Raw genomic sequence first — 27,486 nt, 5'->3', positions numbered from 1 at the left:
CGACCAACCCTAAATACAGCAGTAACATGACGACCAGCCCTAAATACAGCAGTAACATGACGACCAGCAGTAACATGACGACCAGCCCTAAATACAGCAGTAACATGACGACCAGCCCTAAATACAGCAGTAACATGACGACCAGCAGTAACATGACGACCAGCCCTAAATACAGCAGTAACATGACGACCAGCCCTAAATACAGCAGTAACATGACGACCAACCCTAAATACAGCAGTAACATGACGACCAACCCTAAACACAGCAGTAACATGACGACCAGCTCTAAATACAGCAGTAACATGACGACCAACCCTAAATACAGCAGTAACATGACGACCAACCCTAACTACAGCAGTAACATGACGACCAGCCCTAAATACAGCAGTAACATGACGACCAACCCTAAATACAGCAGTAACATGACGACCAGCCCTAAATACAGCAGTAACATGACGACCAACCCTAAATACAGCAGTAACATGACGACCAACCCTAAATACAGCAGTAACATGACGACCAGCCCTAAATACAGCAGTAACATGACGACCAACCCTAAATACAGCAGTAACATGATGACCAGCCCTAAATACAGCAGTAACATGACGACCAACCCTAAATACAGCAGTAACATGACGACCAGCAGTAACATGACGACCAGCCCTAAATACAGCAGTAACATGACGACCACCTAAATACAGCAGTAACATGACGACCAGCAGTAACATGACGACCAACCCTAAATACAGCAGTAACATGACGACCAGCAGTAACATGACGACCAGCCCTAAATACAGCAGTAACATGACGACCACCTAAATACAGCAGTAACATGACGACCAGCAGTAACATGACGACCAGCCCTAAATACAGCAGTAACATGACGACCACCTAAATACAGCAGTAACATGACGACCAGCAGTAACATGACGACCAACCCTAAATACAGCAGTAACGTGACGACCAGCAGTAACATGACGACCAACCCTAAATACAGCAGTAACATGACGACCAGCAGTAACATGACGACCAGCCCTAAATACAGCAGTAACATGACGACCAACCCTAAATACAGCAGTAACATGACGACCAACCCTAAATACAGCAGTAACGTGACGACCAGCAGTAACATGACGACCAACCCTAAATACAGCAGTAACATGACGACCAGCAGTAACATGACGACCAGCCCTAAATACAGCAGTAACATGACGACCACCTAAATACAGCAGTAACATGACGACCAGCAGTAACATGACGACCAACCCTAAATACAGCAGTAACATGACGACCAGCAGTAACATGACGACCAACCCTAAATACAGCAGTAACATGACGACCAGCAGTAACATGACGACCAACCCTAAATACAGCAGTAACATGACGACCAGCAGTAACATGACGACCAACCCTAAATACAGCAGTAACATGACGACCAGCCCTAAATACAGCAGTAACATGATGACCAGCCCTAAATACAGCAGTAACATGACAACCAGCAGTAACATGACGACCAACCCTAAATACAGCAGTAACATGACGACCAACCCTAAATACAGCAGTAACATGACGACCAACCCTAAATACAGCAGTAACATGACGACCAACCCTAAATACAGCAGTAACATGACGACCAGCAGTAACATGACGACCAACCCTAAATACAGCAGGAACGTGACGACCAACCCTAAATACAGCAGTAACATGACGACCAGCTCTAAATACAGCAGTAACATGATGACCAGCCCTAAATACAGCAGTAACATGATGACCAGCCCTAAATACAGCAGTAACATGACAACCAACCCTAAATACAGCAGTAACATGACGACCAGCCCTAAATACAGCAGTAAAATGACGGCCAGCAGTAACATGAAGACCAACCCTAAATACAGCAGTAACATGACGACCAGCCCTAAATACAGCAGTAACATGACGACCAGCCCTAAATACAGCAGTAAAATGACGGCCAGCAGTAACATGAAGACCAACCCTAAATACAGCAGTAACATGACGACCAACCCTAAATACAGCAGTAACATGACGACCAAGTGTGTGAATTGGACCATTTTGCTGTCCTGCTAAGTATTCAAAATGTAACGGGTACATTTGCATGTCAGGGAAAATATATGCAGTAAAAACTACATTATATTCTTTTTAGTTATGTAGTGAAGTAAATGTAAAAATAGTCAAAAAACATCCACTACCGATCAAATCTTTTAGAAAACCTACTCATTCAAGGGATTTTCTTTATTTACACTATTATCTACATTACAGAATAATAGTGAATACATCAAAACTATGACATAACCCCACGGAATCATGTCGTGACTAAACACTAAACTAAACTGATTCTACAAAGCGTCTCAAGGTGGCAGTGCTGATCTGGGATCAGTTTATATTCTAGTGAAAGTGAATGACATGTTCTAGCACTGCCAAGCTGTTCAACACAGGTCTAGAAGTTTGTCCCTAGCTGTGCACCATAGCAGGAGGCCTGGACATAACATCAACTCAGCAAAAAAAGAGTAACGGCCCTTTATCAGGACTGTCTTTCGAAGATAATTCATAAAAATCCAAATAACTTCACAGATCTTCATTGTAAAGGGTTTAAACACCGTTTCTCATGCGTGTTCAATGAACCATAAACAATTAATGAACATGCATCTGTGGAACGGTCGTTAAGACACTAACAGCTTACAGACGGTAGGCAAATTAAGGTCACAGTTATGAAAATTTAGGACACTAAAGAGGCCTTTCTACTGACTCTGAAAAACACCAAAAGAAAGATGCCCAGGGTCCCTGCTCATCTGCATGAATGTGTCTTAGGCATGCTGCAAGGAGGCATGAGGACAGCAGATGTGGCCAGGGCAATAAATTGCACTGTCCGTACTGTGGGACGCCTAAGACAGTGCTACAGGGAGACAGGATGGACAGCTGATCGTCCTCGCAGTGGCAGACCACATGTAATAGCACAGGATTGGTACATCCAAACATCACATCTGCGGGACAGGTACAGGATGGCAACAACAACTGCCCGAGTTACACCAGGAACGCACGATCCCTCCATTAGTGTTCAGACTGTCCGCAATAGGCTGAGAGAGGTTGGACTGAGGGCTTGTATGCCTGATGTAAGGCAGGTCCTCACCAGACATCACTGGCAACAACGTCGCCTATGGGCACAAATCCACCATCGCTGGACCAGACAGGACTGGCAAAAAGTGCTCTTCACTGATGAGTCGCGGTTTTGTCTCACCAGGGGTGATGGTCGGATTCGCGTTTATCGTCGAAGGAATGAGTGTTACACTGAGGCCTGTACTCTGGAGCGGGATCGATTTGGAGGTGGAGGGTCCGTCATGGTCTGGGGCGGTGTGTCACAGCATCATCGGACTGAGCTTGTTGTCATTGCAGGCAATCTCAACGCTGTGCGTTACAGGGAAGACATCCTCCTCCCTCATGTGGTACCCTTCCTGCAGGCTCATCCTGACATGACCCTCCAGCATGACAATGCCACCAGCCATACTGCTGATTCTGTGAGTGATTTCCTGCAAGACAGGAATGTCAGTGTTATGCCATGGCCAGAGAAGACCCTGGCTCTCAATCCCATGGAGCATGTCTGGGACCTGTTGGATGGGAGGGTGAGGGCTAGGGCCGTCCCCCTCCCCCCCCCCGAGAAATGTCTGGGAACTTGCAGGTGCCTTGGTGGAAGAGTGGGGTAACATCTCACAGCAAGAACTCGCAAATCTGGTGATGTCCATGTTATTCCATCTCTGTTAGTCACCTGTGGAATTAGTTCAGTTGTTGAATCTTATGTTCATACAAATATTTACACGTTAAGTTTGCTGAAAATAAACACAGTTGACAGTGAGAGTGACATTTCTTTTTTTGTTGAGTTTACATTCACTGTAAAGCACTGTTTTGAGTTTAGATTAATCGCACCCCTATGGGCCCCGGTCAAACGTACGAACTATATAAGGAATATGGTGCAATTTGGGACGCAGATTCCTCATCAGTTTGATTAAAAATGAAGCCGACGGAGAGGGCTGCCTTGCTTCGAGCTCTTAGGAAACTTTATATATTTTTTCTAAATGTATTATTTCTTACATTGTTAGGTCAGAAAATGTTTTGTGTTTTTACATACAACCGGGAAGAACTACTGGATATCAGAGCGGCGGTAACTCAATAGCACTAGAACCATTACGACCAGGAACACGACTTTCCCAGATCCTTTGTTTGCACCCCCAAGGGCAATTTAATTCATTCCGACCCAAAACACTGGCGGAGCCGAGGTACTCGGAGTGGTCTTGTAGTCCCCGACTTAAGATGCGCGCACACCACCCACAGCTCAGTATATTACTCGCTAATGTTTAGTACCAAGGATAATACAGTAGAGGGTTTCTTTCCAGAGAGACATCAGGGATGGTAACATACTCTGTTTCTCACGGAGACATGGCTCTCTCTCGGGATATACTGAGAGAATAAATGAGAAATCACCTGCTTGAAATCAAAATGATTTCTAACTACTTCTAGGTGCCAATAATATTGTCCGGGCACTTTAAAGATTTCTTTGTGGAATTAGCTAAGATTTAGTAAATTATTCTGTTTTATTTTTTTTTGGGGGGGTACAACTGCACACCGAAGACATACATATCTGGATACCAGAAAATGTTTTAATTTCAAAATAATTCCAGGAGAAATGTTGCATTATTTGAAAAAAAGTGTGCCAATATTTTAGGCAATGACTGTTTATAGACTTGAGATCATTGGCCACTTTATTAAAGTGGCTAGTGTTCCATTTATTAATGCCAATTTAATAATGTTTACATATTTCCATTAAGATACAGTATACACATATGAGATGAGTAGTCATCCATATGTTTAACTAGGCAAGTAAGTTAAGAACAAATTCTTATTTTAAATGACAGTCTAGGAACAGTGGGTTAACTGCCTTGTTTTTACCTCGTCAGCTCGGGGATTCAAACCAGCAACCTTTCGGTTACAAGTCCAACTCTCTAAACACTAAGCTACATGTGACCAATACAATTAGATTTGATTTGAGCTCGAGTTTAAGGTCACTTGATTATCTAACATCACATATAGATCAAGATGTTACTCAAGTCTCAATAGGAAAAGTGACCTGTTTGGATGGAAGAGGAAGTTTTGAGAAGAGAAATCAGTTCAACATCTATCAGATCAGTACGTACATGCAAAGGTGTCATCAGATAACACACTGCTATGACAGGCTAGAGGGAAGCACGGGGGGGGACAGATGGGGTGGTACTAAGACATTAGGTGTTGAATAGCCTGGTACCAGATCTGTTAGTGCTGTCTGACAGAGTGGTACTAAGACAGTAGGTGTTGAATAGCCTGGTACCAGATCTGTTAGTGCTGTCTGACAGGGTGGTTCTAAGACAGTAGGTGTTGAATAGCCTGGTACCAGATCTGTTAGTGCTGTCTGACAGAGTGGTACTAAGACAGTAGGTGTTGAATAGCCTGGTACCAGATCTGTTAGTGCTGTCTGACAGGGTGGTTCTAAGACAGTAGGTGTTGAATAGCCTGGTACCAGATTTGTTAGTGCTGTCTGACAGAGTGGTACTAAGACAGTAGGTGTTGAATAGCCTGGTACCAGATCTGTTAGTGCTGTCTGACAGGGTGGTTCTAAGACATTAGGTGTTGAATAGCCTGGTACCAGATCTGTTAGTGCTGTCTGACAGGGTGGTACTAAGACAGTAGGTGTTGAATAGCCTGGTACCAGATCTGTTAGTGCTGTCTGACAAATTGGTACTAAGACAGTAGGTGTTGAATAGCCTGGTACCAGATCTGTTAGTGCTGTCTGACAGGGTGGTACTAAGACAGTAGGTGTTGAATAGCCTGGTACCAGATCTGTTAGTGCTGTCTGACAGAGTGGTACTAAGACAGTAGGTGTTGAATAGCCTGGTACCAGATCTGTTAGTGCTGTCTGACAGGGTGGTGCTAAGACAGTAGGTGTTGAATAGCCTGGTACCAGATCTGTTAGTGCTGTCTGACAGGGTGGTACTAAGACAGTAGGTGTTGAATAGCCTGGTACCAGATCTGTTAGTGCTGGGAGAGGAGATGTCTAGGAGAGGAGATGTCTAGGGGAGGAGATGTCTAGGGGAGGAGATTTCTAGGGGAGGAGATGTCTAGGGGAGGAGATGTCTAGGGGAGGAGATGTCTCGGAGACTAGATTTCTAGGGGAGGAGATGTCTAGGGGAGGAGATGTCAAGGGGAGGAGATGTCTAGGAGGAGATGTCTAGGAGGAGATGTCTAGGAGGAGATGTCTAGGGGAGGAGATGTCTAGGGGAGGAGATGTCTAGGGGAGGAGATGTCTAGGAGGAGATGTCTGGGAGGAGGTGTCTGGGAGGAGATGTCTAGGAGGAGATGTCTAGGAGGAGATGTCTGGGAGGAGATGTCTGGGAGGAGATGTCTAGGAGGAGATGTCTGGGAGGAGGTGTCTGGGAGCAGATGTCTGGGAGGAGATGTCTAGGAGGAGATGTCTAGGAGGAGATGTCTGGGAGGAGATGTCTGGGAGGAGATGTCTAGGAGGAGATGTCTGGGAGGAGGTGTCTGGGAGATGTCTAGGTAACATCATTGGTAACATTTTATATGAGCTGACACAGTATCTCTCCTGACCTCAGTCATTGGTAACATTTTATATGAGCCGACACAGTATCTCTCCTGACCTCAGTCATTGGTAACATTTTATATGAGCCGACACAGTATCTCTCCTGACCTCAGTCATTGGTAACATTTTATATGAGCTGACACAGTATCTCTCTCCTGACCTCAGTCATTGGTAACATTTTATATGAGCTGACACAGTATCTCTCCTGACCTCAGTCATTGGTAACATTTTATATGAGCCGACACAGTGTCTCTCCTGACCTCAGTCATTGGTAACATTTTATATGACCCGACACAGTATCTCTCCTGACCTCAGTCATTGGTAACATTTTATATGACCCGACACAGTATCTCTCATGACCTCAGTCATTGGTAACATTTTATATGAGCTGACACAGTATCTCTCCTGACCTGTCAATGGTAACATTTTATATGACCCGACACAGTATCTCTCCTGACCTCAGTCATTGGTAACATTTTATATGAGCAGACACAGTATCTCTCCTGACCTCAGTCATTGGTAACATTTTATATGACCCGACACAGTATCTCTCATGACCTCAGTCATTGGTAACATTTTATATGAGCTGACACAGTATCTCCTGACCTCAGTCATTGGTAACATTTTATATGAGCTGACACAGTATCTCTCCTGACCTCAGTCATTGGTAACATTTTATATGAGCCGACACAGTATCTCTCCTGACCTCAGTCATTGGTAACATTTTATATGAGCTGACACAGTATCTCTCCTGATCTCAGTCATTGGTAACATTTTATATGAGCTGACACAGTATCTCTCCTGACCTCAGTCATTGGTAACATTTTATATGAGCTGACACAGTATCTCTCCTGACCTGTCATTGGTAACATTTTATATGAGCCGACACAGTATCTCCTGACCTCAGTCATTGGTAACATTTTATATGAGCCGACACAGTATCTCTCCTGACCTCAGTCATTGGTAACATTTTATATGAGCTGACACAGTATCTCTCCTGACCTGTCATTGGTAACATTTTATATGAGCTGACACAGTATCTCTCCTGACCTCAGTCATTGGTAACATTTTATATGAGCCGACACAGTATCTCTCCTGACCTCAGTCATTGGTAACATTTTATATGAGCTGACACAGTATCTCTCCTGACCTCAGTCATTGGTAACATTTTATATGAGCTGACACAGTATATCTCCTGACCTCAGTCATTGGTAACATTTTATATGAGCCGACACAGTATCTCTCCTGACCTCAGTCATTGGTAACATTTTATATGAGCTGACACAGTATCTCTCCTGATCTCAGTCATTGGTAACATTTTATATGAGCTGACACAGTATCTCTCCTGACCTCAGTCATTGGTAACATTTTATATGAGCTGACACAGTATCTCCTGACCTCAGTCATTGGTAACATTTTATATGAGCCGACACAGTATCTCTCCTGACCTCAGTCATTGGTAACATTTTATATGAGCTGACACAGTATCTCTCCTGACCTGTCATTGGTAACATTTTATATGAGCTGACACAGTATCTCTCCTGACCTCAGTCATTGGTAACATTTTATATGAGCTGACACAGTATCTCTCCTGACCTCAGTCATTGGTAACATTTTATATGAGCTGACACAGTATCTCTCCTGACCTCAGTCATTGGTAACATTTTATATGAGCTGACACAGTATCTCCTGACCTCAGTCATTGGTAACATTTTATATGAGCCGACACAGTATCTCTCCTGACCTCAGTCATTGGTAACATTTTATATGAGCTGACACAGTATCTCTCCTGACCTGTCATTGGTAACATTTTATATGAGCTGACACAGTATCTCTCCTGACCTCAGTCATTGGTAACATTTTATATGAGCTGACACAGTATCTCTCCTGACCTGTCATTGGTAACATTTTATATGAGCCGACACAGTATCTCTCCTGACCTCAGTCATTGGTAACATTTTATATGAGCTGACACAGTATCTCTCCTGATCTCAGTCATTGGTAACATTTTATATGAGCTGACACAGTATCTCTCCTGACCTCAGTCATTGGTAACATTTTATATGAGCTGACACAGTATCTCCTGACCTCAGTCATTGGTAACATTTTATATGAGCCGACACAGTATCTCTCCTGACCTCAGTCATTGGTAACATTTTATATGAGCTGACACAGTATCTCTCCTGACCTGTCATTGGTAACATTTTATATGAGCTGACACAGTATCTCTCCTGACCTCAGTCATTGGTAACATTTTATATGAGCTGACACAGTATCTCTCCTGACCTGTCATTGGTAACATTTTATATGAGCTGACACAGTATCTCTCCTGACCTCAGTCATTGGTAACATTTTATATGAGCCGACACAGTATCTCTCCTGACCTGTCATTGGTAACATTTAATATGAGCTGACACAGTATCTCTCCTGACCTCAGTCATTGGTAACATTTTATATGAGCCGACACAGTATCTCTCCTGACCTCAGTCATTGGTAACATTTTATATGAGCTGACACAGTATCTCTCTCCTGACCTCAGTCATTGGTAACATTTTATATGAGCTGACACAGTATCTCTCCTGACCTCAGTCATTGGTAACATTTTATATGAGCCGACACAGTGTCTCTCCTGACCTCAGTCATTGGTAACATTTTATATGACCCGACACAGTATCTCTCCTGACCTCAGTCATTGGTAACATTTTATATGAGCAGACACAGTATCTCTCCTGACCTCAGTCATTGGTAACATTTTATATGACCTGACACAGTATCTCTCATGACCTCAGTCATTGGTAACATTTTATATGAGCTGACACAGTATCTCTCCTGACCTGTCAATGGTAACATTTTATATGACCCTGACACAGTATCTCTCCTGACCTCAGTCATTGGTAACATTTTATATGAGCAGACACAGTATCTCTCCTGACCTCAGTCATTGGTAACATTTTATATGAGCCGACACAGTGTCTCTCCTGACCTCAGTCATTGGTAACATTTTATATGACCCGACACAGTATCTCTCCTGACCTCAGTCATTGGTAACATTTTATATGAGCAGACACAGTATCTCTCCTGACCTCAGTCATTGGTAACATTTTATATGAGCCGACACAGTATCTCTCATGACCTCAGTCATTGGTAACATTTTATATGAGCTGACACAGTATCTCTCCTGACCTGTCAATGGTAACATTTTATATGACCCGACACAGTATCTCTCCTGACCTCAGTCATTGGTAACATTTTATATGAGCAGACACAGTATCTCTCCTGACCTCAGTCATTGGTAACATTTTATATGACCCGACACAGTATCTCTCATGACCTCAGTCATTGGTAACATTTTATATGAGCTGACACAGTATCTCCTGACCTCAGTCATTGGTAACATTTTATATGAGCTGACACAGTATCTCTCCTGACCTCAGTCATTGGTAACATTTTATATGAGCCGACACAGTATCTCTCCTGACCTCAGTCATTGGTAACATTTTATATGAGCTGACACAGTATCTCTCCTGACCTCAGTCATTGGTAACATTTTATATGAGCCGACACAGTATCTCTCCTGACCTCAGTCATTGGTAACATTTTATATGAGCTGACACAGTATCTCTCCTGACCTCAGTCATTGGTAACATTTTATATGAGCTGACACAGTATATCTCCTGACCTCAGTCATTGGTAACATTTTATATGAGCCGACACAGTATCTCTCCTGACCTCAGTCATTGGTAACATTTTATATGAGCTGACACAGTATCTCTCCTGACCTGTCATTGGTAACATTTTATATGAGCTGACACAGTATCTCTCCTGACCTCAGTCATTGGTAACATTTTATATGAGCCGACACAGTATCTCTCCTGATCTCAGTCATTGGTAACATTTTATATGAGCTGACACAGTATCTCTCCTGACCTCAGTCATTGGTAACATTTTATATGAGCTGACACAGTATCTCTCCTGACCTCAGTCATTGGTAACATTTTATATGAGCTGACACAGTATCTCTCCTGACCTCAGTCATTGGTAACATTTTATATGAGCTGACACAGTATCTCTCCTGACCTCAGTCATTGGTAACATTTTATATGAGCCGAAACAGTATCTCTCCTGACCTCAGTCATTGGTAACATTTTATATGAGCTGACACAGTATCTCTCCTGACCTCAGTCATTGGTAACATTTTATATGAGCTGACACAGTATCTCTCCTGATCTCAGTCATTGGTAACATTTTATATGAGCTGACACAGTATATCTCCTGACCTCAGTCATTGGTAACATTTTATATGAGCCGACACAGTATCTCTCCTGACCTCAGTCATTGGTAACATTTTATATGAGCTGACACAGTATCTCTCCTGACCTGTCATTGGTAACATTTTATATGAGCTGACACAGTATCTCTCCTGACCTCAGTCATTGGTAACATTTAATATGAGCTGACACAGTATCTCTCCTGACCTCAGTCATTGGTAACATTTTATATGAGCTGACACAGTATCTCTCCTGACCTGTCATTGGTAACATTTTATATGAGCTGACACAGTATCTCTCCTGACCTCAGTCATTGGTAACATTTTATATGAGCTGACACAGTATCTCTCCTGACCTCAGTCATTGGTAACATTTTATATGAGCAGACACAGTATCTCTCCTGACCTCAGTCATTGGTAACATTTTATATGAGCCGACACAGTATCTCTCCTGACCTCAGTCATTGGTAACATTTTATATGAGCCGACACAGTATCTCTCATGACCTCAGTCATTGGTAACATTTTATATGAGCTGACACAGTATCTCTCCTGACCTCAGTCATTGGTAACATTTTATATGAGCCGACACAGTATCTCTCATGACCTCAGTCATTGGTAACATTTTATATGAGCCGACACAGTATCTCTCCTGACCTGTCATTGGTAACATTTAATATGAGCTGACACAGTATCTCTCCTGACCTGTCATTGGTAACATTTTATATGAGCTGACACAGTATCTCTCCTGACCTCAGTCATTGGTAACATTTTATATGAGCCGACACAGTATCTCTCCTGACCTCAGTCATTGGTAACATTTTATATGAGCTGACACAGTATCTCTCCTGACCTCAGTCATTGGTAACATTTTATATGAGCTGACACAGTATCTCTCCTGACCTGTCAATGGTAACATTTTATATGAGCTGACACAGTATCTCTCCTGACCTCAGTCATTGGTAACATTTTATATGAGCTGACACAGTATCTCTCCTGACCTCAGTCATTGGTAACATTTTATATGAGCTGACACAGTATCTCTCCTGACCTCAGTCATTGGTAACATTTTATATGAGCCGAAACAGTATCTCTCCTGACCTCAGTCATTGGTAACATTTTATATGAGCTGACACAGTATCTCTCCTGACCTCAGTCATTGGTAACATTTTATATGAGCCGACACAGTATCTCTCCTGACCTCAGTCATTGGTAACATTTTATATGAGCCGAACACATTATCTCTCCTGACCTCAGTCATTGGTAACATTTTATACAGTACAATATCCCTAAATACATCAAATGACCTAAGATGAAATGAAACCCTGGTCATTTAAACATGTTTTATTCCGGTTGAGCAGTAAAGGACTGTGGATTTTTGTCCACAACATTGTCCACAACATGTAAAACGTTGAGAGAGTTTAAAAAAAAGACAAAAATACAAGTGTTGCTTTGAAATGTTTAGCTGGGCTAGATTCTGGATCCCCAACAAAAGGCCTTATAGCCGCGGGAGGAAGGGACTGGGGGGGAGGAAGGGACTGCAGGGGGAGGAAGGGACTGCAGGGGGAGGAAGGGACTGCAGGGGGAGGAAGGGACTGCAGGGGAGGAAGGGACTGGGGGAGGAAGGGACTGCAGGGGGAGGAAGGGACTGCAGGGGAGGAAGGGACTGGGGGAGGAAGGGACTGGGGGGAGGAAGGGACTGCAGGGGGAGGAAGGGACTGCAGGGGGAGGAAGGGACTGCAGGGGGAGGAAGGGACTGCAGGGGGAGGAAGGGACTGGGGGAGGAAGGGACTGCAGGGGGAGGAAGGGACTGCAGGGGGAGGAAGGGACTGGGGGGAGGAAGGGACTGCAGGGGGAGGAAGGGACTGGGGGGAGGAAGGGACTGCAGGGGGAGGAAGGGACTGGGGGGAGGAAGGGACTGCAGGGGGGGGAGGAAGGGACTGCAGGGGGAGGAAGGGACTGGGGGGAGGAAGGGACTGGGGGGAGGAAGGGACTGGGGGGGAGGAAGGGACTGGGGGAGGAAGGGACTGTAGGGGGGGAGGAAGGGACTGCAGGGGGAGGAAGGGACTGCAGGGGGAGGAAGGGACTGGGGAGGAGGAAGGGACTGGGGGGGAGGAAGGGACTGCAGGGGGAGGAAGGGACTGCAGGGGGAGGAAGGGACTGCAGGGGGAGGAAGGGACTGGGGGAGGAGGAAGGGACTGGGGGGAGGAAGGGACTGCGGGGAGGAGGAAGGGACTGCGGGGAGGAGGAAGGGACTGCAGGGGGGGGAGGAGGAAGGGACTGGGGGGAGGAAGGGACTGCAGGGGGAGGAAGGGACTGCAGGGGGAGGAAGGGACTGGGGGAGGAGGAAGGGACTGGGGGAGGAGGAAGGGAGGGGGGGAGGAGGAAGGGACTGCGGGGAGGAGGAAGGGACTGGGGGGGAGGAAGGGACTGCAGGGGGAGGAAGGGACTGCAGGGGGAGGAAGGGACTGCAGGGGGGAAGGGACTGGGGGGGGAGGAAGGGACTGCAGCATCCGCTGATAAATCTACAAAATATGTATACTTATTTAACTAGGTCTATATTATTAATCACTTGGCAGCCCCCCTGTTGACTGCACCCCCCCCCAATACAAAACATTGCTCGCTGGTGACTGGTCGTTATTGGGTATGTTTGGGTTGAATAAAAAAAACATCACATTTTAAAAAATAAAACTATATATATATTATTCACAACTAAACGTATACTGGAAAAAATATTAAAACGCAACATGCAACAATTTCAAAGATTTTACTGAGTTACAGTTTATGATAAAATCAAGCCAATTGGAAAAATATTATTGAGGCCCGAATCTATGGATTTCACATGATTTGGCCGGAGTGGGCCGGGGCATAGCCATGGGTGGAGACACCGGATGTGGGCTACGGGCCGGGGCATAGCTATGGGTGGAGATACCGGATGTGGGCTACGGGCCGGGGCACAGCCATGGGCGGAGACACCGGATGTGGGCTACGGGCCGGGGCACAGCCATGGGTGGAGATACCGGATGTGGGCTACGGGCCGGGGCACAGGGCGGAGACACCGGATGTGGGCTACGGGCCGGGGCACAGGGCGGAGACACCGGATGTGGGCTACTAGTGTGGTTACACTCTAAAACTACATTGGAGGTGGATTTGGTAGAAACTCTCTCACAACGGCTCTGGTGGATATTCCTGCAGTCGGCATGCCACGCACCCTTACAACTTGAGACATCTGTGGCATTGTGTTGTTTGACAAAACTGCACATTTTAGAGTGACCTTTTATTGTCCCCAGCACAAGGTGCACCTGTGTAAGGCCATGCTTCTTGATATACCACACCTGTCAGGTGGATAGATTATCTGGGCAACGAAATGCTCACTAACAGGGATGTGCACCAACATTGAGAGAAATAAGCATTTTGTGCGAACGGAATATTTTTTAGGTGATCTTTTATTTCAGCTCATCAACACTTTACATGTTGCGTTTATATTTTTGTTCAGTATAGATTTAGTAGATGGCATAATGACCTAGACACATGGTCCACCTACAGGTCTGACAGAATCCAGAATGTTCTTTCCCCTCCACTCCTTCTTCTCTCTCTCATCCTCCCCTTCTTCTTGCACACAGCTCCTGGCACATAAGTAGTCCTAGCGATGTGAAGTCTCGGTGAGTGTATGTACTGTTTGTTTCCCTCTGTGTGTGAGTGTGTTTAAGAGTGTGTGATCAAGAGGCAGCCAGGGCCTTAACCAGGTAGAGCTTGTCTCCCTGCTCGCTGGTGAAGATGGGAGCCTTCTTGTAGTGATCCACCAAGTCCTCCAGAGAACTGAACTTCCTCTGGCCAATGCAGTACAAACCATCCTTCAACTGAACCTTGAAATGCTTGTTCTTCCCCTGGGCCTTCAGAGAGATGGAGAAATCATTGGGCTGGAGAGAGAGAGAGCGAGAGAGAGAGAGAGAGAGAGAGAGAGAGAGAGAGGGAGAGGGAGACCGAGACAGAGAGAGAGAGAGAGAGAGAGAGAGGGAGACCGAGACAGAGAAAGGTCAATACAAGCTGTAAACTGAGGCAGACAGTAAACACTATTAATCTCATGACAGATTCTACTACCAGTGACTGCAGGGCATTTTCATCTAAAAAAAGGACCAATGAGAACCGACAGTTTCAAGTTGAATTAGTCGTATGGTCCAATGAAATGCTACCAGGTTCCTCCTCGGCAGAGCAGGCCTGAGACAAGGCTGAGAGCTACGCCACTCTTTATAACTACAAGTATAATCAATGATGTCAGGTTCCTCCTCGGCAAGGCAGGGCTGAGACAAGGCTGAGAGCTACGCCACCCTTTATAACTACAAGTATAATCAATGATGTCCAGGTTCCTCCTCGGCAAGGCAGGGCTGAGACAAGGCTGAGAGCTACGCCACCCTTTATAACTACAAGTATAATCAATGATGTCCAGGTTCCTCCTCGGCAAGGCAGGGCTGAGACAAGGCTGAGAGCTACGCCACCCTTTATAACTACAAGTATAATCAATGATGTCCAGGTTCCTCCTCGGCAAGGCAGGGTCGAGACAAGGCTGAGAGCTACGCCACCCTTTATAACTACAAGTATAATCAATGATGTCCAGGTTCCTCCTCGGCAAGGCAGGGCTGAGACAAGGCTGAGAGCTACGCCACCCTTTATAACTACAAGTATAATCAATGATGTCCAGGTTCCTCCTCGGCAAGGCAGGGCTGAGACAAGGCTGAGAGCTACGCCACCCTTTATAACTACAAGTATAATCAATGATGTCCAGGTTCCTCCTCGGCAAGGCAGGGCTGAGACAAGGCTGAGAGCTACGCCACCCTTTATAACTACAAGTATAATCAATGATGTCCAGGTTCCTCCTCGGCAAGGCAGGGCTGAGACAAGGCTGAGAGCTACGCCACCCTTTATAACTACAAGTATAATCAATGATGTCCAGGTTCCTCCTCGGCAAGGCAGGGCTGAGACAAGGCTGAGAGCTACGCCACCCTTTATAACTACAAGTATAATCAATGATGTCCAGGTTCCTCCTCGGCAAGGCAGGGCTGAGACAAGGCTGAGAGCTACGCCACCGTAGCAACACTCACTAGTCACTTCCGAAATGGGTTTCCATGGCCACGCAGCCGCACACAAGCCTGAGATCACCAATGTCAAAGCGTTGGGTGTACAGATCGCCGCCATTGGACTCTGGAGCAGTGGAGAAGCCTTCTCTGGACGAATCACACTTCACCATCTGGCAGTCTGACAGACTAATCTGGGTTTGGCCGATGCCAGGAGAACTCTACCCGCCCCAATGCACAGTGCCAACTGTAAAGTTTGGTGGAGGAGGAATAATGGTCTGGGGCTGTTTTTCATGGTTTGGACAAGGTCTTTTAGTCCCAGTGAAGGAAAATCAACGCTACAGCATACAATGACATTCTAGATGATTCTGTGCTTCCAACTGTGTGGCAACAGTTTGGGGAAGGACCTTTCCTGTTTCAGCATGACAACGCCCCCTTGCACAGAGCGAGGTCCATACAGAAATGGTTTGTTGAGATTGGTGTAGAATAAGTTGACTGGCCTGCTCAGAGTCCTGACCTCAACCCAATCGAACACCTTTGGGATGTATTAGAACGCCGACTGCCAGTAAGGCCTAATCAGGCCTCATTAATGCTCGTGTCTGAATGGAAGCAAGTCCCACAGCAATGTTCCAACATCTAGTGGAGGCTGTTATAGCAGCAATGTTCCAACATCTAGTGGAAAGCCTTCCCAGAAGAGTGGAGGCTGTTGTAGCAGCAAAGGGGGGACCAACTCCATATTAATGCCTTCCCAGAAGAGAGGAGGCTGTTATAGCAGCAAAGGAGGGACCAACTCCATATTAAAGCCTTCCCAGAAGAGTGGAGGCTGTTATAGCAGCAAAGGGGGGACCAACTCCATATTAAAGCCTTCCCAGAAGAGTGGAGGCTGTTATAGCAGCAAAGAGGGGACCAGCTCCATATTAAAGCCTTCCCAGAAGAGTGGAGGCTGTTATAGCAGCAAAGGGGGGACCAACTCCATATTAAAGCCTTCCCAGAAGAGTGGAGGCTGTTGTAGCAGCAAAGGGGGGACCAACTCCATATTAATGCCTTCCCAGAAGAGAGGAGGCTGTTATAGCAGCAAAGGAGGGACCAACTCCATATTAAAGCCTTCCCAGAAGAGTGGAGGCTGTTATAGCAGCAAAGGGGGGACCAACTCCATATTAAAGCCTTCCCAGAAGAGTGGAGGCTGTTATAGCAGCAAAGAGGGGACCAGCTCCATATTAAAGCCTTCCCAGAAGAGTGGAGGCTGTTATAGCAGCAAAGGGGGGACCAACTCCATATTAAAGCCTTCCCAGAAGAGTGGAGGCTGTTATAGCAGCAAAGGGGGGACCAACTCCATATTAAAGCCTTCCCAGAAGAGTGGAGGCTGTTATAGCAGCAAAGAGGGGACCAGCTCCATATTAAAGCCTTCCCAGAAGAGTGGAGGCTGTTATAGCAGCAAAGAGGGGACCAGCTCCATATTAAAGCCTTCCCAGAAGACTGGAGGCTGTTATAGCAGCAAAGGGGGGACCAGCTCCATATTAAAGCCTTCCCAGAAGAGTGGAGGCTGTTATAGCAGCAAAGGGGGGGACCAACTCCATATTAAAGCCTTCCCAGAAGAGAGGAGGCTGTTATAGCAGCAAAGAGGGGACCATCTCCATATTAAAACCTTCCCAGAAGAGTGGAGGCTGTTATAGCAGCAAAGAGGGGACCATCTCCATATTAAAGCCTTCCCAGAAGACTGGAGGCTGTTATAGCAGCAAAGGGGGGACCAACTCCATATTAAAGCCTTCCCAGAAGAGTGGAGGCTGTTATAGCAGCAAAGGGGGGACCAACTCCATATTAAAGCCTTCCCAGAAGAGTGGAGGCTGTTATAGCAGCAAAGGTGGGACCAACTCCATATTAAAGCCTTCCCAGAAGAGTGGAGGCTGTTATAGCAGCAAAGGGGGGACCAACTCCATATTAAAGCCTTCCCAGTAGAGTGGAGGCTGTTATAGCAGCAAAGGGGGACCAACTCCATATTAATGCCTTCCCAGAAGAGTGGAGGCTGTTATAGCAGCAAAGGGGGGACCAAGGTGGTCCTGTAGCTCAGTTGGTAGAGCATGGCGCTTGTAACGCCAGGGTAGTGGGTTCGATCCCCGGGACCACCCATACGTAGAATGTATGCACACATGACTGTAAGTCGCTTTGGATAAAAGCGTCTGCTAAATGGCATATATTATTATTATTATATTATAAAGCCTTCCCAGAAGACTGGAGGCTGTTATAGCAGCAAAGGGGGGACCAACTCCATATTAAAGCCTTCCCAGTAGAGTGGAGGCAGTTATAGCAGCAAAGAGGGGACCATCTCCATATTAAAGCCTTCCCAGTAGAGTGGAGGCTGTTATAGCAGCAAAGGGGGGACCAACTCCATATTAAAGCCTTCCCAGAAGAGTGGAGGCTGTTATAGGGGGGACCAGCTCCATATTAAAGCCTTCCCAGTAGAGTGGAGGCTGTTATAACAGCAAAGGGGGGACCAACTCCATATTAAAGCCTTCCCAGTAGAGTGGAGGCTGTTATAGGGGGGACCAACTCCATATTAAAGCCTTCCCAGAAGAGTGGAGGCTGTTATAGCAGCAAAGGGGGACCAGCTCCATATTGATGACTTCCCAGAAGAGTGGAGGCTGTTATAGCAGCAAAGGAGGGACCAACTCCATATTAAAGCCTTCCCAGAAGAGTGGAGGCTGTTATAGCAGCAAAGGGGGGACCAACTCCATATTAAAGCCTTCCCAGAAGAGTGGAGGCTGTTATAGCAGCAAAGGGGGACCAACTCCATATTAAAGCCTTCCCAGAAGAGTGGAGGCTGTTATAGCAGCAAAGGGGGGACCAACTCCATATTAATGTCTTCCCAGAAGAGTGGAGGCTGTTATAGCAGTAAGGGGGGACCATCTCCATATTAAAGCCTTCCCAGAAGAGAGGAGACTGTATAGACCCGCTGTATAGACTGTACAGACCACCCCCTGTATAGACTGTATAGACCACCGACTGTATAGACCACCGCCTGTATAGACTGTATAGACCATCCCCTGTATAGACCACCGCCTGTATAGACCACCGCCTGTATAGACCACCGCCTGTATAGACTGTATAGACCACCGCCTGTACAGACCACCGCCTGTATAGACAACTGCCTGTATAGACCACCGCCTGTACAGACCACCGCCTGTACAAACCACCGCCTGTACAAACCACCGCCTTTACAAACCACCGCCTGTACAGACTGTATAGACCACCGCCTGTATAGACCACCGCCTGTATAGACTGTATAGACCACCGCCTGTATAGACTGTATAGACCACCGCCTGTATAGACCACCGCCTGTATAGACCACCGCCTGTATAGACCACCGCCTGTATAGACTGTACATTTAAGTCATTTAGCAGACGCTCTTATCCAGAGAGACTTACAAATTGGTGCATTCACCTTATATAGACCACCGCCTGTATAGACCACCGCCTGTATAGACTGTATAGACCACCGCCTGTACAGACCACCGCCTGTATAGACTGTATAGACCACCGCCTGTATAGACCACCGCCTGTATAGACCACCGCCTGTATAGACCACCGCCTTTACAGACTGTATAGACCACCGCCTGTACAGACTGTATAGACCACCACCTGTACAGACTGTATAGACCACCGCCTTTACAGACTGTATAGACCACCGCCTGTATAGACCACCGCCTTTACAGACTGTATAGACCACCGCCTTTACAGACCACCGCCTGTATAGACCACCGCCTGTACAGACCACCGCCTGTATAGACCACCGCCTGTACAGACCACCGCCTGTATAGACCACCGCCTGTACAGACCACCGCTTGTATAGACCACCGCCTGTATAGACTGTATAGACCACCGCCTGTATAGACCACCGCCTGTATAGACTGTATAGACCACCCCCTGTATAGACTACCCCCTGTATAGACTACCCCCTGTATAGACTGTATAGACCACCGCCTGTATAGACCACCGCCTGTACAGACTGTATAGACCACCGCCTTTACAGACCACCGCCTGTACAGACTGTATAGACCACCGCCTGTACAGACTGTACAGACCACCGCCTGTACAGACTGTATAGACCACCACCTTTACAGACCACCGCCTGTACAGACTGTATAGACCACCGCCTGTACAGACTGTATAGACCACCACCTGTACAGACTGTATAGACCACCACCTGTACAGACTGTATAGACCACCGCGTGTACAGACTGTATAGACCACCGCCTGTACAGACTGTATAGACCACCACCTGTACAGACTGTATAGACCACCACCTGTACAGACTGTATAGACCACCGCCTTTACAGACCACCACCTGTACAGACTGTATAGACCACCGCCTTTACAGACCACCACCTGTACAGACTGTATAGACCACCGCCTTTACAGACCACCACCTGTACAGACTGTATAGACCACCGCCTGTATAGACCACCGCCTGTATAGACCACCGCCTGTATAGACCACCACCTGTACAGACTGTATAGACCACCGCCTGTACAGACTGTATAGACCACCGCCTGTACAGACTGTATAGACCACCGCCTGTACAGACTGTATAGACCACCGCCTGTACAGACTGTATAGACCACCGCATGTACAGACTGTATAGACCACCGCCTGTACAGACTGTATAGACCACCGCCTGTACAGACTGTATAGACCACCGCCTGTACAGACTGTATAGATCACCGCCTGTACAGACTGTATAGACCACCGCCTGTACAGACTGTATAGACCACCGCCTGTACAGACTGTATAGACCACCGCCTGTACAGACTGTATAGACCACCGCATGTACAGACTGTATAGACCACCGCATGTACAGACTGTATAGACCACCGCCTGTACAGACTGTATAGACCACCGCATGTACAGACTGTATAGACCACCGCCTGTACAGACTGTATAGACCACCGCCTGTACAGACTGTATAGACCACCGCCTGTACAGACTGTACAGACCACCGCATGTACAGACTGTATAGACCACCGCCTGTACAGACTGTACAGACCACCGCATGTACAGACTGTATAGACCACAGCCTTTACAGACCACCACCTGTACAGACTGTATAGACCACCACCTGTACAGACTGTATAGACCACCGCCTGTACAGACTGTATAGACCACCGCCTGTACAGACTGTATAGACCACCACCTGTACAGACTGTATAGACCACCACCTGTACAGACTGTATAGACCACCGCCTGTACAGACTGTATAGACCACCGCCTGTACAGACTGTATAGACCACCGCCTGTACAGACTGTATAGACCACCGCCTGTACAGACTGTATAGACCACCGCCTGTACAGACTGTATAGACCACAACCTGTACAGACTGTATAGACCACCACCTGTACAGACTGTATAGACCACCGCCTTTACAGACCACCACCTGTACAGACTGTATAGACCACCGCCTTTACAGACCACCACCTGTACAGACTGTATAGACCACCGCCTTTACAGACCACCACCTGTACAGACTGTATAGACCACCGCCTGTATAGACCACCGCCTGTATAGACCACCGCCTGTATAGACCACCGCCTGTATAGACCACCGCCTGTATAGACCACCGCCTGTATAGACCACCGCCTGTACAGACTGTATAGACCACCACCTGTACAGACTGTATAGACCACCGCCTGTACAGACTGTATAGACCACCGCCTGTACAGACTGTATAGACCACCGCCTGTACAGACTGTATAGACCACCGCCTGTACAGACTGTATAGACCACCGCCTGTACAGACTGTATAGACCACCGCATGTACAGACTGTATAGACCACCGCCTGTACAGACTGTATAGACCACCGCCTGTACAGACTGTATAGACCACCGCATGTACAGACTGTATAGACCACCGCCTGTACAGACCACCGCCTGTACAGACTGTATAGACCACCGCATGTACAGACTGTATAGACCACCGCCTGTACAGACTGTATAGACCACCGCCTGTACAGACTGTATAGACCGCCTGTACAGACTGTACAGACCACCGCCTGTACAGACTGTACAGACCACCGCATGTACAGACTGTATAGACCACCGCCTTTACAGACCACCGCCTGTACAGACTGTATAGACCACCGCCTGTACAGACTGTATAGACCACCGCCTGTACAGACTGTATAGACCACCGCCTGTACAGACTGTATAGACCACCGCCTGTACAGACTGTATAGACCACCGCCTGTACAGACTGTATAGACCACCGCCTGTACAGACTGTATAGACCACCGCCTGTACAGACTGTATAGACCACCACCTGTACAGACTGTATAGACCACCACCTGTACAGACTGTATAGACCACCGCCTGTACAGACTGTATAGACCACCGCCTGTACAGACTGTATAGACCACCGCCTGTACAGACTGTATAGACCACCGCCTGTACAGACTGTATAGACCACCACCTGTACAGACTGTATAGACCACCGCCTGTACAGACTGTATAGACCACCGCCTGTACAGACTGTATAGACCACCGCATGTACAGACTGTATAGACCACCGCCTGTACAGACTGTACAGACCACCGCATGTACAGACTGTATAGACCACCGCCTGTACAGACTGTATAGACCACCGCATGTACAGACTGTACAGACCACCACCTTTACAGACTGTATAGACCACCGCCTGTACAGACAGTGGGTTAACTGGTCTAGTAACAGTGGGTTAACTGGTTTAGGAACAGTGGGTTAACTGGTCTAGTAACAGTGGGTTAACTGGTCTAGTAACAGTGGGTTAACTGGTCTAGTAACAGTGGGTTAACTGGTCTAGTAACAGTGGGTTAACTGGTCTAGGAACAGTGGGTTAACTGGTCTAGGAACAGTGGGTTAACTGGTCTAGGAACAGTGGGTTAACTGGTTTAGGAACAGTGGGTTAACTGGTCTAGTAACAGTGGGTTAACTGGTTTAGGAACAGTGGGTTAACTGGTCTAGGAACAGTGGGTTAACTGGTCTAGGAACAGTGGGTTAACTGGTCTAGGAACAGTGGGTTAACTGGTCTAGGAACAGTGGGTTAACTGCCTTGTTCAGGGGCAGGAGGACAGATTTTTACCTCGTCAGCTCTGGGATTTGATCTTGCAACCTTCGGATACTGGCCCAACGCTCTAACCACTAGGCTACCTGCTGGTTACTAGTCCAACGCTCTAACCACTAGGCTACCTGCTGGTTACTGGCCCAACGCTCTAACCACTAGGCTACCTGCTGGTTACTGGCCCAACGCTCTAACCACTAGGCTACCTGCTGGTTACTAGTCCAACGCTCTAACCACTAGGCTACCTGCTGGTTACTGGCCCAACGCTCTAACCACTAGGCTACCTGCTGGTTACTAGTCCAACGCTCTAACCACTAGGCTACCTGCTGGTTACTGGCCCAACGCTCTATCCACTAGGCTTCCTGCTGGTTACTGGCCCAACGCTCTATCCACTAGGCTACCTGCTGGTTACTGGCCCAACGCTCTAACCACTAGGCTACCTGCTGGTTACTGGCCCAACGCTCTAACCACTAGGCTACCTGCCTCTAACCACTAGTCTACCTGCTGGTTACTAGTCCAACGCTCTAACCACTAGGCTACCTGCTGGTTACTAGTCCAACGCTCTAACCACTAGGGTACCTGCTGGTTACTAGTCCAACGCTCTAACCACTAGGGTACCTGCTGGTTACTGGCCCAACTCTCTAACCACTAGGCTACCTGCTGGTTACTGGCCCAACTCTCTAACCACTAGGCTACCTGCTGGTACTAGTCCAACGCTCTAACCACTAGGCTACCTGCTGGTTACTGGCCCAACACTCTAACCACTAGGCTACTTGCTGGTTACTAGTCCAACGCTCTAACCACTAGGCTACCTGCTGGTTACTGGCCCAACGCTCTAACCACTAGGCTACCTGCTGGTTACTGGCCCAACGCTCTAACCACTAGGCTACCTGCTGGTTACTGGCCCAACGCTCTAACCACTAGGCTACCTGCCTCTAACCACTAGTCTACCTGCTGGTTACTAGTCCAACGCTCTAACCACTAGGCTACCTGCTGGTTACTAGTCCAATGCTCTAACCACTAGTCTACCTGCTGGTTACTAGTCCAACGCTCTAACCACTAGGCTACCTGCTGGTTACTAGTCCAACGCTCTAACCACTAGGCTACCTGCTGGTTACTGGCCCAACGCTCTAACCACTAGGCTACCTGCCGCCTCTACACTCTAACCACTAGGCTACCTGCCATGTCTACACTCTAACCACTAGGCTACCTGCCGCCTCTACACTCTAACCACTAGGCTACCTGCTGGTTACTGGCCCAACGCTCTAACCACTAGGCTACCTGCTGCCTCTACACTCCAACCACTAGGCTACCTGCTGCCCCTACACTCCAACCACTAGGCTACCTGCTGCCCCTACACTCTAACCACTAGGCTACCTGCTGCCCCTACACTCCAACCACTAGGCTACCTGCTGCCTCTACACTCCAACCACTAGGCTACCTGCTGCCCCTACACTCCAACCACGAGGCTACCTGCTGCCCCTACACTCCAACCACGAGGCTACCTGCTGCACCTACACTCCAACCACTAGGCTACCTGCTGCACCTACACTCCAACCACTAGGCTACCTGCTGCCTCTACACTCAAAACACTAGGCTACCTGCTGCCCCTACACTCCAACCACTAGGCTACCTGCTGCCTCTACACTCCAACCACTAGGCTACCTGCTGCCCCTACACTCTAACCACTAGGCTACCTGCTGCCTCTACACTCCAACCACTAGGCTACCTGCCTCCTCTACACTCCAACCACTAGGCTACCTGCCGCCTCTACACTCCAACCACTAAGCTACATGCTGCCCCTACACTCCAACCACTAGGCTACCTGCCGCCTCTACACTCTAACCACTAGGCTACCTGCCGCCTCTACACTCTAACCACTAGGCTACCTGCCGCCTCTACACTCTAACCACTAGGCTACCTGCCGCCTCTACACTCTAACCACTAGGCTACCTGCCTCCTCTACACTCTAACCACTAGGCTACCTGCTGCCCCTACACTCCAACCACTAGGCTACCTGCTGCCCCTACACTCCAACCACTAGGCTACCTGCTGCCCCTACACTCCAACCACTAGGCTACCTGCTGCCCCTACACTCCAACCACTAGGCTACCTGCTGCCCCTACACTCTAACCACTAGGCTACCTGCTGCCTCTACACTCCAACCACTAGGCTACCTGCCTCCTCTACACTCCAACCACTAGGCTACCTGCTGCCTCTACACTCCAACCACTAAGCTACATGCTGCCCCTACACTCTAACCACTAGGCTACCTGCCGCCTCTACACTCTAACCACTAGGCTACCTGCCGCCTCTACACTCTAACCACTAGGCTACCTGCCTCCTCTACACTCTAACCACTAGGCTACCTGCTGCCCCTACACTCCAACCACTAGGCTACCTGCTGCCCCTACACTCCAACCACTAGGCTACCTGCTGCCTCTACACTCCAACCACTAGGCTACCTGCTGCCCCTACACTCCAACCACTAGGCTACCTGCTGCCTCTACACTCCAACCACTAGGCTACCTGCCTCCTCTACACTCCAACCACTAGGCTACCTGCCTCCTCTACACTCCAACCACTAGGCTACCTGCTGCCTCTACACTCCAACCACTAAGCTACATGCTGCCCCTACACTCTAACCACTAGGCTACCTGCCGCCTCTACACTCTAACCACTAGGCTACCTGCCGCCTCTACACTCTAACCACTAGGCTACCTGCCTCCTCTACACTCTAACCACTAGGCTACCTGCCGCCTCTACACTCTAACCACTAGGCTACCTGCCGCCTCTACACTCTAACCACTAGGCTACCTGCCTCCTCTACACTCTAACCACTAGGCTACCTGCCTCCTCTACACTCTAACCACTAGGCTACCTGCTGCCCCTACACTCCAACCACTAGGCTACCTGCTGCCCCTACACTCTAACCACTAGTCTACCTGCTGCCTCTACACTCTAACCACTAGGCTACCTGCCTCCTCTACACTCTAACCACTAGGCTACCTGCTGCCCCTACACTCTAACCACTCTAACCACTAGTCTACCTGCTGCCTCTACACTCTAACCATTAGGCTACCTGCTGCCCCTCCACTCTCACCACTAGGCTACCCTGCCACCTCTACACTCTAACCACTAGGCTACCTGCCACCTCTACACTCTAACCACTAGGCTACCTGCTGCCCCTACACTCCAACCACTAGGCTACCTGCTGCCCCTACACTCCAACCACTATGGGCCTATTGAATGGTTCCTGCTGAAAAGAAAAGCCTAGTTTGACGGCAGGCTGCCATGTCATCAACTTCCAAATGGGCCTATTGAGGGAACAGCATTGTTTCACTAAGTAAAACAAGAGACAGGCTTTTGGCAGGAGGGCATTGACCATCGCCAGTCAGTGAGGCGAGATGCATATCAGTGGTTGAGTCAGTGAAACGGGAACGCTTCTTTAGGACTATAATTTCTCCTCATATATTGTACAATATGTCTCCTCCACACACCCTGGGCCTTGGCTATTGATGGAATCAAGACAAGGTCGTTTTTATTGATCTCAGATTCTCAGTGTCTAAATAAAAGACACCGTGGTCTCAGCATGGACTCCCTGGTCTCAGCATTGACTCCCTGTCTAAATAAAGACACCTTGGTCTCAGCATTGACTCCCTGTCTAAATAAAGACACCTTGGTCTCAGCATTGACTCACTGTCTAAATAAAGACACCTTGGTCTCAGCATTGACTCACTGTCTAAATAAAGACACCTTGGTCTCAGCATTGACTCACTGTCTAAATAAAGACACCTTGGTCTCAGCATTGACTCCCTGTCTAAATAAAGACACCTTGGTCTCAGCATTGACTCCCTGGTCTCAGCATTGACTCCCTGTCTAAATAAAGACACCGTGGTCTCAGCATTGACTCCCTGGTCTCAGCATTGACTCCCTGTCTAAATAAAGACACCTTGGTCTCAGCATTGACTCCCTGGTCTCAGCATTGACTCCCTGTCTAAATAAAGACACCGTGGTCTCAGCATTGACTCCCTGTCTAAATAAAGACACCTTGGTCTCAGCATTGACTCCCTGTCTAAATAAAAGACATTGAAAATAAAAATTTGTTCTTAACTGACTTGCCTAGTTAAATAAAGGTCAAATAAAAAAATGAATTATATGAAGGTCAGGACACACCGATGACCTTGTCTCTGATAAGGAAGTCTCCCTAACTTATAAACGTCAGGACACACCGATGACCTAGTCTCTGATGAGGAAGTCTCCCTAACTTATAAACGTCTAAAACCATGTGCTATATATGAAGGTCAGAACTCACCGATGACATAGTCTCTGATGAGGAAGTCTCCCTAAGTTATAAACGTCTAAAACCCTGGGCTGTACAGCTCTCTACAGACGGCTGTATAGATGGAGTTATAGATAGC

General features: G+C 47.6%; 1 protein-coding gene and 3 long non-coding RNA genes across 9 annotated transcripts in view; 1 reads left to right on the top strand and 3 right to left on the bottom strand.

Moving 5' to 3' along the window:
• The first annotated feature begins 5,240 nt into the window (after positions 1 to 5,240).
• On the top strand, positions 5,241 to 6,664 carry LOC127916517 (uncharacterized). Of its 4 annotated transcripts, XR_008095105.1 has the most exons (6): positions 5,241 to 5,352; positions 5,416 to 5,541; positions 5,605 to 5,730; positions 5,794 to 5,919; positions 5,983 to 6,466; positions 6,523 to 6,664. It is a non-coding gene; the product is annotated as an uncharacterized LOC127916517 (long non-coding RNA). The 4 variants fall into 4 exon arrangements; XR_008095107.1 differs by having other exon boundaries at positions 5,340 to 5,541; XR_008095106.1 differs by lacking the exon at positions 5,241 to 5,352 and having other exon boundaries at positions 5,359 to 5,541; positions 5,668 to 5,730.
• On the bottom strand, positions 6,326 to 12,507 carry LOC127916516 (uncharacterized). The gene is made up of 17 exons (XR_008095104.1): positions 12,159 to 12,507; positions 12,008 to 12,107; positions 11,514 to 11,957; positions 11,414 to 11,463; positions 11,264 to 11,363; positions 10,768 to 10,867; positions 10,668 to 10,717; positions 10,320 to 10,467; positions 10,020 to 10,269; positions 9,073 to 9,224; positions 8,729 to 9,024; positions 8,335 to 8,680; positions 8,039 to 8,286; positions 7,841 to 7,990; positions 7,543 to 7,790; positions 7,247 to 7,496; positions 6,326 to 6,850 (listed from the first exon to the last, which is right to left on the bottom strand). It is a non-coding gene; the product is annotated as an uncharacterized LOC127916516 (long non-coding RNA).
• Positions 12,508 to 13,491: 984 nt separating this feature from the next.
• The window catches only part of LOC118382070 (cytoplasmic protein NCK1-like), a 99,000-nt gene continuing 85,005 nt past the window's right edge, over positions 13,492 to 27,486 (bottom strand). For all 3 annotated transcript variants that reach the window (XM_052498585.1, XM_052498589.1, XM_052498595.1), the window contains one exon: positions 13,492 to 14,826. In XM_052498585.1, the coding sequence (XP_052354545.1) occupies positions 14,626 to 14,826 (201 nt within the window). In that variant the 3' untranslated portion in view covers positions 13,492 to 14,625. The remainder of the gene's footprint in view (positions 14,827 to 27,486) is intronic.
• LOC127916515 (uncharacterized) lies at positions 22,800 to 27,207 on the bottom strand. The gene is made up of 6 exons (XR_008095103.1): positions 26,245 to 27,207; positions 25,435 to 25,594; positions 24,667 to 25,178; positions 24,379 to 24,506; positions 23,467 to 23,505; positions 22,800 to 23,427 (listed from the first exon to the last, which is right to left on the bottom strand). It is a non-coding gene; the product is annotated as an uncharacterized LOC127916515 (long non-coding RNA).

This window comes from Oncorhynchus keta, chromosome 4, assembly GCF_023373465.1.
Source record: "Oncorhynchus keta strain PuntledgeMale-10-30-2019 chromosome 4, Oket_V2, whole genome shotgun sequence".
Taxonomy (NCBI): domain Eukaryota; kingdom Metazoa; phylum Chordata; class Actinopteri; order Salmoniformes; family Salmonidae; genus Oncorhynchus; species Oncorhynchus keta.
This window is presented reverse-complemented; position numbering and strand designations above follow the sequence as displayed.